We start from the raw sequence: 13,842 nt of genomic DNA, 5'->3' as shown, positions 1-13,842 counted from the left end.
ATGGCTGCAGGGGCTCCTGGAGAAAGGACACTTCAAGAGACACCTACATGGGCTGTGGCTCTTGTTTGTTCTATTTTTGTTATCATTTCTGTTCTTATAGAACATGCAATTCATTCTCTTGGAAAGGTAACATTGAGTTTATGATTAAGAGGATATATAAGCTTTAATTATTAATATTGCTTACATATGTACGTGCATGCATGCAGTTTTTCAAGAAGAGAAATAAAAAGGCTATGATCGAAGCTCTGGAGAAAATTAAAGCTGGTGATCATGATTGATTAAACTAATTTTATCTAATATTATTATATTATAGTCATGTATATATATAACTTAATATGTATATTATTTTTGGTTGGATATATATATATATATATATACATGCAGAACTAATGCTACTGGGGTTTATATCTCTATTACTGACTGTGGGGACACAGTACATTTCTAAAATATGCATTCCTGCAAAGTTTGGAGATGTTATGCTTCCATGTAAGGGTACAAAGATGGATCATGATGATGACAGAAGAAAATTGTTGTCTTATGATGATGATGATCATCATCATGTTATATGGCGCAGAGCTTTGGCATCATCCCCTGACTATTGTTCCACTTATGTACGTTATTACTCTAACACAACACTTTCCTTCTAGCTTTCACATATATATAGATATTTTTCATCTTACAAATTAAATTATTGGCAATATATTTATACATAATCCATTTTAGAAAAATTATTAGGTGAGAGCATCAGTTTTGCTCATACTATCGGGGTATTTCTTACTTTCGGTATATAGAAAATTATAATAAACCATTTTTTTATTATATGACAATATACTTTACAGTTATAATAGGTATCATGTTCGTTTTCAAAAAATATTGAATAATTTAGGGTGATAAAAATATGATTGAGACAATTAGTTGCATCGTGCTTTATTATTTTATGTGTACAATAACTATTTTAAACTTTATTTTTAATGCGGTAAATTTTTTAGAATTTTTCAAAAAAATACAAAATGTCTTTCATAATTTTAATTTACACTAACATACATAAAAAATTAGAATATAACTTCTCTTGGTGCTGAAATAAGAAATACTCCTATGGTAGGGGTAAAAGTCATGCCCCCACTTAGGAAGCCAGGGTCATTAATTATGAAATTTTCACCATTGCTAACCAATTTTCCACCTTGATTTATTGGCCTTCGAGAAATTATTTTACAGTCTGCAAAGCTACCTTGTTTAAATTGGGGATTACCCACATCTCGAAAGACCTAACTTATCAAATAGATGACATCCTAACTAAGGAGCTCTTCAATCATTTGCGTGTTCTCTATTCACCTTCTAATGTCGACTCTATTGCCCTACAAATCAAAGCAAACATGATTGGGGATAATTTTATTGAATTGACTATCGGTTATCAAGATTACTTGAAGAAGGTTGATGTTGCTAATGACTCATTAGTTCTTTAAAAAATCCTTCCAGATTAGATTGCACTTCTTAAGATCAAGATTGATGCACACGACTAGAAGATGTCTAAAGATCTCCAACGTTTGATTTTCATATCTACGACCGAATTGAATAGAGAAGGTGTTTTTTATTTCAGAAGGTGTCACTCTATTTACTTATTAGGTTAATCTGAATCATCTTCGCTCGAGCTCTGCTCAATCTAAAACTGTTATTCAATAGAGCTTAGTCATTTTCACTACTGATAATTGTTCATCTGTATCCTTTGAACCTCAAGCTTTAACTTCTAGCCCAATTCATATTCCTCTTAAGGCTAGAGGATCACAACTTAATAAGAGGAAACATACTGAGAAGAATCAAGCCCTTCTAGAGAGTATAAATGTCAAGAAGCCCTTCCTCCCAAGGACTCGACTGAATCAAAAGAGACTTTTAGCCTACTGATGATGTAACTTCAAGCTCAGCTGCCCTTGGTTCTACCTTATGTCCTTCAGGCCTGGTGACTCCTTTTTCTGGCTTCCCCCCCCCCCTCCTTTTCCTTAGGCTGAGATAGACGAAATTGTATATAATCCTCATCGTATCCAATTTGTTCCAATTGATAATATGAATGTTCATTCCAAAAGTCAAATTAGTGACTATGATGACGAGATTGACTCAGTCCCAACTGTTTCTGGTACGGAGGCTCTCCACAAGAATTTGATGGGTAGGGTAGTGGAATCCTCTCATTTTTTTCCTTTAGCAATGGACGATAGTCCATTATTTGAGAATATTCTAAATAATATATTTTCCTCTTTTTCCTTCTAGATTTCTTCCCTTTTTGGCAGTCACTCTGAAACTATTTTTGTTTCTTGCGAAGTAAACATCCCCAAACCTACTACTTCTTGTTCAACATTTGTTGCATTCTCAGCCACTCTTACTTTACCTCCCCTTCCTTTTCAAAGCTTGTTTCTTCACCTCTAACAACTTTTGGAAATCCCATTGCCCATATTTCTTCCTTTCCTCCAAAGGTTTCGACCTCGGCTACTGGATTAATGGCATTTACTACGTCGATTTTTTCTCTGTCGAGCTCTTCTTAACTATTGATGAGCTCTTCTTAACTCAGTCCTTTCTGAATTAGATCCTTTTATTTTTTTTAGCAATTTGATGCTGATAATAGAAAGTTATATTAATTTCGTGAGGCAGCAAAATGTGGTCTCCGCGATTTGTATGACTTCAACTTTGAAACTAGCTAAAAGTTATTTTCCCTTGTTGCATGCATGCCTTCGGACTCAAAGCTCTTTGTGAAGCTCTTCGTTAGCAAATTTCACAACTTACCTCTGACCTGGAGCAGGTTAAAGCCTTATAAGAGAAAACCAGATTTAGCTCAAAAATTATGTGAAGATACTCAGAACAGAGCCTCTGAGTTTGACCTAGCTGTACAGAACAAAAATGGGCATATTATGCAGACTGAAAAGAAATTGTTAGAAAAGGATGAGTTTCTTGATACGATAAAAAATAAATTTCAAGAAAAAAAAAACAAACTTTTCAAGAGCATGGAAGAAAATTTATTGAATGTAGAGGAGGAGAGTAAAAAAACTTTTAGAAGAGCTCTCCAAAGTTTCAAAGGAATTAGATGTCAAGAAACAAGCTCTTCACATGGCTCATGATAATATATATGTTGAAGGCTCATGAGAACGCTGGTTTCGCACAAGGAGAAACTTGCATTTGAAGAAAAATTCAAAATACTAAAGGAGGTAATCTTGTCTTTTGACGAGCTTGTTAAAACTACTCCTCCTTCATAACCTTTTGCTTATTTTCATAATTTTTAATCTTCAGAAAAGGGAAGCCTTTGATATTGAGAGAACTTGTCTGAGACTCGAGGATCGTGCAAAGCTTGAGAAGGTTATTGGCTGCTCAAATAAAATCTCTTTTGCTAAAGCTATGGAAAAGATTGCTTCTGACCGAGCTCTAATTGAAGATCAAATTGCTAACTTTCGTTCATTTTGTGAGTCTCTGAAGATTCGACATGAGAATTACATTTCTTTCAATTATCTATCTTGTATGGGTGATTTCTCAATTAGCTATCCTCTAAACTATTTGAGAAAATTGAGGGAGCAAGGGGGTCTTTTGGCTAGCAAGCACACATCAAAGGGTGTTTATGTTGAAATCGAGAACGACTTGAATGAAGTGTCTGAGCTTGAAGAAGAGATATCTAAATCTTATGATGGTGATGATAACAAGCTCATCTCTTCTGTGTTGAAAGGTAGAAAATCTTTTGGAATCGACGTTCCTTCTTCTCCTGTCAGAGCTCTTTTAGCTAATACCCCGACTGTAAATGATTAAGTGGTGGATCATGAACCCTCTTTTTCTGCTCCTGATGAAGTAACTTTTGACATATTTGAATTTGATCTTCACCAAGTCCCTCTTACCTATGATCTCCAAACTATCACGGGTACTTAACTGTACATGTCACATCTTTTCCTCTAGATGTAGTTTGCTTTCTTTTTTGGTATTCTTGTAAATTCTGCCATTCTTGCTTCTTCTTGATTTTATTATTGCTTCGTTAAGTTGATGATAAATTTTAACTTGAATTCTGATGTCCTTGTTATGAAGGTTATATGAACATCCCTTTATTTTTCATGGATAGGCCTTGTTCTTGCCCCTGCTGTAGTTTGTTCATCACCATTTCATCTGCTTAAACATTTTTTCTCTTCATACTAATGGTGGGAACATTACACATGTGTCTTCTTCAGCTCTAATCCTGTTCAATTTCAATTTACTTATCTAAATTTTTGTTTATCATGCTCTGACCCTTATTTTTCATTTCTTTCCAGTGGTTTGGCTAATTTTCAGCTCTTGGGGAGATAGCAAATGTCTTTGAGCTAATTTTGAAAACTTAGAGAATAAAGAGGGCTTTGTGTGCTCATCAAATATTGCTAGGAATCTTTATAATTCAACCATTTAAAAATTAGAGGATTTTGATGTTTAGCCCTGAGATCACTACAATTGACTTGGCTTTCATAAAAAGAAGTCCTTTTAAATGTAATTATCTGTAAGATGTTACTTTTGTAAAGCCTAGGAGATCATAACTATAACTCCTTATTTTATACATGTAAAACTTTTGAGAGGATCTCAGATATAGCATTTAGGTGTGTAAACTTTAATTTCAAATGATCTTTTGAGTAAGTATTAATTGAATCCTCTTGTTACCTAGTTCTGCATATATTATCGTTCTTTTAATTTTACTTTGTGCTATGTTCTGAACATTGTCCTTGGTATACAAAATGTTTATTTAAGTTCGCTCTGTGTTGAGCTTTGCACTTTTACCTTTGAAACTTCTATACGAACTTGTTGAGCTCTAAATTTCATGTGTTGAGCTTAAAATTCCAGGTCTTGAAATAAAAATTCCATCTCTTAAAATTATGTTTTGCTACAAGCTTTAATGCACAGATTAGTAGTAAACTATCTTTATACGAATTTTTAAAATCTAAGCCATTATTCACATCATTAACTAAAATTTTGTAAATAATTTTTTATGAACTCTTTTTTCTTGTAAGCAAAATTCCACAAATATGTTGGCCTCCGGTCATCATTTTTTTTAAATGGAAGAACTACTTGCCTTAGTTGATTCCATCTCATCGTAGCTTTCAATCCTTCTTAAATTTTCTCGAGCTTTTTGAATCTTGATTTCAATATCCTGAGATGAGTTTTTCAGGAGTTCTGCTCTGAAACATCTTAGTGTTTCTTATTCTTCACGACTATTCTCAACTTTATTATATCTTGTTCTATTCTATTCTAAACTTTTCCATAAGATAGTTAATCGTATCGAAAAATAATTTAGTTATTGAGAAAATTTATACTTAACAGATGATGAAGTCAGAACTGTTTTATTAGAAATGTCAAAGTACATTCTCGCTCTTTCAAAGCTCATGGTCTATACGTAGAGCTGCATGATTCGAGCTTTGATTTTGTTTGTAATGGATGACTGAAGTCCTGAAATATTGTTTAGGCATTTCAAGCTTCGTGATTGAGCTTTAGAAGAAAAGAATTAATCAATAAATAAATTAAAAGTACAACACAAAGATATTAGAGTATTTAAAATTTATTTAAAAAAAAAATTAGACTTTTTACATTTACGATATAAATTTCAGTACAGATAAATATACAATCACATTCTATTCTATTTATGTAGACATTGAGCTCGAGCTCTATTAGTAACTTGTACAGATCTGAACTTTGGTATTCATGTCCTTGACATTTTTCTCCTACCCACATCATCCAATAGGTGGGACGTCTAGACCAAATTACGTTTCCTTTGACTGAACCTTTGGCAGTTTGAGGTACTGTAATTTTCCTAATGAGTTCTGCAATTGCTTGTTGGCCTTCAAGCAACTCGTCATTATGCGGGACGTCTAAATCGAAGGAAGAGCTTGGACTTACTGAGCCTTTAGAAACTCCTCTTGGCTTGGGATGGAAACTTGTTCTCCTTCTTCCTCGCTCTGTGCTCAGTGAAGAAATAGTTGGGGAGTTGCCATTTTCGACCATGAGAGGAACTTGGTCTCTCAGGCATCCTCTCAAGTAAAATTACAGCTACCAATATATATTGAACTACGCTCTAGTGAAGAAGCAATCATAGATAGGGACTGTCACATGTGGTTAGAGGCTCGGATATTCATTTGCCTTCCTCTCCTTCTGGTCTATTGCCAGTTATCAGAGAGGAAAAGACATAAACATTCATAATTTGCTTGATTTTTTCCTTCCCTTCTTTTAACTTAGCACTAGAGCACTCTCTGCACTTTCTTCCCACCAGCCATAACTGTAAGACTAATGCTTTTAATTTTTGGCCTAACATACTCCTTTTTCAGGAGATGTTGGTTTTCATGAGGCTGGTGGGACAACACCAAGGAACCCAGAGCGCTAAAGCGTATGCTTAGCACTGGTCAGTCGTCGTGGTCCTTTACTTAGCCTTGGTCGATTCTTCATGAACACCATGCTGCTGATTTGGTGTTTTGAACGTTTTTGCCTTTAAGTTGGCTGAAAACCTAATATTTTGAGATGCTTGGATTTTTTTTATGGTGATTTTTCATTTATTGGAAAAATTATCAAAGTATTTGAAGAGATTATTAAAGGATTTTTTGAAAAGAAAATTTCTTCAAAGAGAATTTTTTGAGAGTGATTGAATAACAGTGAATTGGTGCTTCGGACGAAGCTTTTGCTTCCACTTTATAGGCCCTTCAATTTGTATAACAGTGAATTTCACGTGCAAGTGTTTCCCCTACTCCCTAGGGTGATTAATTACAAATGGACCGATATAAAGAGGTCTTCCTCAAAGGAAAAGTACTAAAGGCAATTTGTATCGTCATCCCAGATTTTATTTACTGATCCTATCAGGAATTCAATTGCTTTATCAGTTTACACAATTCCATCTCAGCTACAATGGTTCTCTGTAGTTTGCATGTTTCCCGAGCTCGACTTGATCTCGAGAATGTATTTCGATAGAGTTTCGACTAGTCTAATGTGCGCAAGAAATTATCCCCTTTTTTGAAGGATGAGTATTTATAGGCGGAAAGGATCGTTGGACCTTTGCTTAGTTCCTCTTTGCTTCTTCCATACTTTCCTTTCCTGCTTCTATTCTCAGAGCTCTTCAAGTTCTGTTCTTTATTTCCCTTAGTTCAACTCTATGTTCTTTTCTGGCCAAGCTCTGTTTCCCTTGAGTTATCTTCTCCTTTTAGTAAAATGATGCATTTCTGGGAGTCTGCCATATTGTGATATTAGCTCTTTCTTATCATTATTGATGTGAAATTACTTTTATACCCCTAATGTTATTTTTATCACTCACTATAATTGTAATAAACGAACCATGAAAAAAAAATAGTTAAAAGTTTTTAGCATGCGGCATGCACGCACCATTGTGATGTATTTATTGCAAAACAACATTATAAAAGAGTCAAGTATAGTGGCGGACTCAAGATATAAAGTGAAGGGGCGTAATTTCATTTTTGTAAGATAGGGGCAAAAGTAAAGTTAAAAAAGAAAAAAAAATGTGATATTGATGGGATTTGAACCATTGACTCTATTATATATACAATTTAGCTTAATCATTACACAAAAATTAATAGTATATATATAAATATCATCTTTTATTACAAATATATATATGTTGTAACTAATTAAAATATATATACATTTTTTTGCGATTTTTTTTAGAGGGCAATTATTACCCCTCTTTTCTATGTGGTCCTGATTAAGTATTTCTTGAAAAAAGAAGGAAAAACATTATGAAAGAGTCACTAGTTGCATATATATTAATTTATTAATGTTTGTTTATTGTTTTGATTAGGGGAAAGTTCCATTAATTACCTATACAGGAGTGCACCAATTGCATATATTCATATTCGTTCTTGCAGTGTTTCATGTTCTCTACAGCGTTATTACCATCGCACTCGGCAAAGCCAAAGTAAGTTATTTTTTAATATAATTTTCTTTTACAATTATTTTTAATTATGTGTTTGGACTTCATTAAATTAATTAATGTAGCCAATCAAATAGTTTGGCCTGTTGTTAATAACTAAGTCAATAGAACAATATAACTTTATATATAATAATAAGATAGTTAATTATCATTATAATTTACACTAATAAAATATTATATATTTAAATGGCTATAAAAATTAATAACACATACTGTTTTACTTACATAAAATATATTGTTAAGAAATGAATGATCAATATTATCTATAATTAAGCAGATGAAGAAATGGAAGGTTTGGGAATCGGAAACATCCTCATTCGAATATCAATTTACAAATGGTAATTTTCTTTGTATAATTTATATATATTATACTTAATTAATAATTATTTAAAGATTTTTATACTTATACTTTTATAACTTCTCAATACTTCTGCTATATATAGTCTGAAAAATATTCAATTCAATATGTTAATCATGTCATGATGAGTTTTAAAACTTAACTGTATTAATATAAATTATTTTTATGTGAAAAATTAGTATTTATTGTTGTCAAATGAATTTAAACAACACAAAAAAAATACGAGTATTTGAACAAAACAAGAACATTCACTTACACAGTTATGTGAGTACCTAGAGTAGTAAGTACTCAAAGTTTAGGTTATCAAATATGCAAAAACAAGGACATGAAAATAAAGAAGGCAAAGTTTAGTTTATTTAATTTAAATCACTCTTTTATATAAAAAGTAAGTATCTTTTGATCTTACATAATTGGTCAAACAGGATTGTTATTACATTTAATTACATAACTTATCTAATACAAACGTTTCAAAGAATAAATGTAAAAACAGTTTCATTTGTTACTGATTAATTGCTCAAAACGTCTCGGACTTGCTGAGTCGTCGCAGATTGCCCATTCATATTCCCAACACGCGAGCTCGCAGGCTTTGTGGTGTTTTTACTCGCATAACAGGCCTTTGGACCTAGCTTTAATTAATAAACGCATGTAATCATCCTTACTTAGATATTTGGACATTCTCTGCGTTGATAACTTAGAACACGCGAGCCCTTAACGAATAGTCGAACACATTGATCATTCTGACCAAACCTATGTAAAGAAGTAGTCTTTACTTGTCACATGAGAGACATGTTTGTCGCATACAATCGATATATGCGTGACCAATATTAATATCTCTTGATCCTCTTAATCTTTTGACTATATTGGGCATAGTGTACGACTAGACCCTGTTTTGATCGTATCTTCTTACAAGTTTAAACAATGCAAGGTTAGTTTTATAAGAGTCATATTAGTGACACGTAATCCTTTTCAATCAGGAATTGGGTCCATATGTCAACTTTTCATAAAGTTTATGTACTTATATTTTTAAATGAAAAATTCGCATTATAACATTAATGTATATAAATATGCGTAGAAATTCAAAAAAAAAAACATCATTCAAGATAAGAAAGAAAAGAAAACATAAATACAAAAAAATTAATTGTTAAGATTTTTAAGGAATTATTAGTGATTTTAAATATGTTGAAAGTATAATTGTCAAAAACATTTTTGATGACGTACGTATTATATGGTGATAATAATTAATAATGGGACTTATTGGTTTGTTAATTTGGTTAGATCCTGAGAGATTTAGGTTTACTCGTCAAACATCTTTTGTGAAACGCCACTCTGGTATTTCTAGAACACCTGGAATTAGATGGATTGTAAGTCACATAATTAAACTCTTTCTTTTATTTTATTATTTTTAATTATTTATTTATATAATCTTAATTTCTAAAAATAATTAAAAACAAATATATATTTATGCAGGTGGCCTTCTTCAGACAATTCTTTAATTCAGTAACAAAAGTGGACTATATGACAATGCGTCATGGATTTATAAACGTTAGTTAATTAGTAATTGATTAATTACTACCTTAATTTTTGTGTTTGAAAAAAGATTTATATAACAATATATAAAATGCAGGCTCATTTTGCTCCAGATGCAAAATTTGACTTTTGTAAGTACATAAAGAGATCCATGGAAGATGATTTCGAAAAGGTCGTCGGTATTAGGTATCAAATATTTACTTCATAAATTATATTAATTTTATTATCAATTAAGAAGATACTTACATTTATATATGTATATATTTTGCAGCATACCATTATGGATCTTTGCAGTTGTCTTCTTGCTTCTAAATGTTTACAGTAAATCTCTCTCTCTCTCTCTCTCTCTCTCATACATATTACACTATATAATTTATCAATATATAATAAAGGGTAAATTTTTGTCAAAAATAAATAAATAAATAAAATAAATGTGTGTGTCTATAGTACACTCCTCTAAAGGAACTTTTTCAGTAGATCTCACATCTATTTAGAGTTTTCATCTTATTTTTTCCATAATCATATACATTATAAGTATTATTTAAGATTACTTGTAAATTTTAAGAAAATTCTAAGTAATTTACAATACCAAAAATAAATTTTAAATATTTTATTGTACACGTGATTATTTTTTCTTATATGTGTAGTAAAAAACTATTTAAATTTTATTTTCGGTATAATAAACTATTCATAATTTTTAAAAATTTACAAATAATCTTAAATAAATATAATGTATACGATCATAAAAAAACCTATTTAGAAGATGTACTACAAAAATTTATAAATAAATATATTTAATGCTGGCAAAATAATTCCTTTTGAAATTTTATATTTTTCACAACCATCAATTTATTGACAATTGTAACTTTATTTCCTTAAAATTACTCACTACAACAAAAGAAAATGATTTTTTTTCAAAATATTTCTCACTATACAAAAAAAAAAGTAATTTGCGTCATAAATATTTAATTTTAATTCTCGTTGCAAAAAAAATATTTAAGTTTAATTTTTAACACTAATAATACTTAAGTTATATCTCTAAAACTTCCGTAGGTACTTGATCGTTAAATGTCAAGTCAATGGCCACGTGTGATTGGCCCAGGTCATTAATTTTTTATTTTTTATTTAAAAAATTAATTTAAATATACCAATAAGAAAATGACACGTAGATAATAACTTGACACTTAACGGTCAAGTACTTACAAAAATTCTAACTAAAAAACAATAAAAAAATAACACTTCGTATTTTTGTAAAAAAATTAAAATTCATAAAAAAAAAATAGATCCATAAACATATAATTAGTTTACCAAACATCAATCCCTTAATACATTATTGATAATAATAATATGTTTTGGTGTGGTGCAGAATGGTACACACTCACCTGGCTGTCATTTGCACCGGTCATTGTAAGATATATATATATATCTATATATATATACTTAATTATATCATGTTTGTATTGTTGTAAGTAATAATTAATAATACAATTTTTATGATTGTAATATTAATTAATATGTGGATGCATGCAGATTGTTCTGTTAGTGGGTACAAAGCTTGAATTGATAGTGATGGAGATGGCTGAAGAAATCCAAGACCGAACGACCATTGTGAGGGGTGCTCCTATAGTAGAGCCAAGCAACAAATTCTTCTGGTTCAATCGCCCTCACTGGATTTTGCTCTTGATACATTTTACTTTATTCGAAAATGCATTTCAAATGGCATATTTCCTATGGACATGGGTGAGCTACCTACTCTATTCTACTACTTCTAATATGTATATTTAATTTCAGTCAACTTAATTAGTACTTATTTTAATAATAATCATAATAAAAATACATATAATGCAGTACGAATTCGGGATCACATCTTGCTTCCACGAAAACTTAACAGCAATTCTGATAAGAGTCTGCTTAGGCATAGCCTTACAATTCCTTTGCAGCTATATAACTTTTCCACTATATTCATTAATAACACAAGTAAGTAAAACTCAAACTCAAACTCACCATCCATATATTTATTTATATATATATATGGGGTGATTCTCCATTATATTATTGATTTCTGTGTAATAAGAACAACTTTCCTTACCCTATATTTGGTAGAGAAGAAAGAAATTAGGATGTAAGACAAAAGTTTGAGAAAAAGAAAAATTTTAAGATGGAAATGAAAGTTTATTTCTATTATAGATGTTTGGTATAGAGGAATGAAAGAAAGATTATTTTTAAGTTATAATTTTATTCTTTATTTATTATCGTAAAATTAAATTAAAAAATAGTATATTAGTAACTAAATTTTTTATTAGTAGCCTTAAAATGTTTTCCACTTGCTTTTCTCTTTAATTTTGGAGACATGAAAAGCAGCGCCTAAGATTCCTGCAAATTACTGAACTGTTAGTAAATTTAAAGAGTCATTTATTTTTTCACAGTTAATTGTCAACATAAAGCTTATGTGTACACTCTTGTACACGTAACACGTTTATATTAGTACACCTAATAATATTATTTAAAAATTATAACAAAATTATAATATTTTTATTTTTCTAATATTTATTTTTTATTTTTATAATTTTATTTAATTTTAAAATAAATATTGAAATAATAATATTAAGTGTACCAATATAAACGTATCACGTGTATAAGAGTGTAGACATAAGGAGTCAATGGTTGCAATTAACTGTATGACACCTTAAATTTACTAACAATTTAATAATTTGGAAAGTTTTATAGCCAAAATTTAAACTTAAAGGGTTAAGTGTAAGTGAAATGATAGTTTGAAGGTTTAACAGCCAAAAAGTCTTTCCACTTTACTAAACGAAGAGTAAGTGCACATAGATAGGAGAAATAAAATTTGGAACAAAGTGTAAAACTTTGTTCAAATTGATGATCCCCACTATAATAAGGTGTAAGTGAGAGCGTACTCTTATTTTTTCTTTCATCCTTTTGTGTTATTAATCTTGTGTTTTTTATTTACATTTTGCTTATATTATTGAGTTGTGAGATCACTTCTTCATTTCCTATTTCTTCTATTTATTTTAAAGTTTTGCAGTGTTGTAAACTTTATTTTAATCAATTCCATTATTCTCCTAGTAATATTTTCCAATTGCATGAGCATGTACTTTTACAGATGGGATCTCATATGAAAAAGACAATATTCGAGCAACAAACAGCGAATGCTCTAACGAAATGGCATAAGACTGCAATATCAGCAAGAAAGAAAGGAGAGAGAAAAGGGTCGATGGACATGACGAGTGGCACTTCATCAGTAGGAGGGTTTAGTGTTATGATGAGTAGTGGTGAAAACACACCAAGCCAAGGTTCATCCCCACTCCATTTGCTTCATACCCATAACAAACAAAACTACTACTACAATAACAACAACAACTCCACTACTACTACTCAAACTCGAGATCAAGTTCAATCCGACGTCGTTCTTGTCAACTTTCCCACTCTTGTAGCACAAATAGAAGGAGACCAACCTTGTCATCATGTCATCCCATGAATTCCTCTTTCATGCAATAACCTTGAAATGAAAACTACTTCGAAAGGAATTAATCATGAAAGAATATTAAGTCTAAAAATGAAGTATATATATGAACAATTATACTAAATGCGGGATGAGTTCATCGAATATATATACAACATAGGTAAAGGATTGAAATAACTCTACTCATAGTCATTGATTTTTTAAGCTTTGTCCAAGGAATTTGGATCTACAAAAGAAAAACAAAATTGAGTTAGTGTAGGAATTCAGACTTCCAAGCTTTCTCTTATTCTCTTAGATGATTTATTGTTTTACATAATGAATAGTGAGTTTGGAGATCAGTAACGTACATTTATAAATGATATACTTTATCGTCACATTAATTATCAGAATATTTTGATAATTAATTCATAAAATAAAATCGAATAATAAAATATTATTGGTGAATCAAAATCTAACCATAAATGAATCCTATAATTACTTTACGATTCTTGAATTTTTGTTGCAGCATGTCTTTAATTAGTTAAGATATCCAATTTATTATTGCGTGTTTAATGACCACTTATCATG

General features: G+C 30.7%; 1 protein-coding gene across 1 annotated transcript; it reads left to right on the top strand.

Annotated features, from left to right (window-relative positions):
- LOC133032247 (MLO protein homolog 1-like) lies at positions 1–13,290 on the top strand. The gene is made up of 13 exons (XM_061106126.1): positions 1–126; positions 207–264; positions 385–611; positions 7,775–7,891; positions 8,184–8,244; positions 9,540–9,625; positions 9,732–9,806; positions 9,889–9,977; positions 10,063–10,112; positions 11,158–11,198; positions 11,322–11,531; positions 11,640–11,768; positions 12,916–13,290. Exons 1-13 carry the CDS (start codon positions 1–3, stop codon positions 13,288–13,290), a joined length of 1,644 nt encoding a protein of 547 aa, XP_060962109.1.
- Positions 13,291–13,842: the final 552 nt, after the last annotated feature.

This window comes from Cannabis sativa, chromosome X (assembly GCF_029168945.1).
Source record: "Cannabis sativa cultivar Pink pepper isolate KNU-18-1 chromosome X, ASM2916894v1, whole genome shotgun sequence".
NCBI lineage: Eukaryota > Viridiplantae > Streptophyta > Magnoliopsida > Rosales > Cannabaceae > Cannabis > Cannabis sativa.
This window is presented reverse-complemented; position numbering and strand designations above follow the sequence as displayed.

Excerpts from the sequence above, each read along its gene's own strand:
- LOC133032247 (XM_061106126.1), top strand. The coding sequence starts at position 1 with ATGGCTGCAGGGGCTCCTGGAGAAAGGACACTTCAAGAGACACCTACA. Across the intron at positions 7,892-8,183 it reads TCGCACTCGGCAAAGCCAAA|ATGAAGAAATGGAAGGTTTG; the intron begins GTAAGTTATTTT and ends ATAATTAAGCAG. Across the intron at positions 11,769-12,915 it reads TATATTCATTAATAACACAA|ATGGGATCTCATATGAAAAA; the intron begins GTAAGTAAAACT and ends GTACTTTTACAG.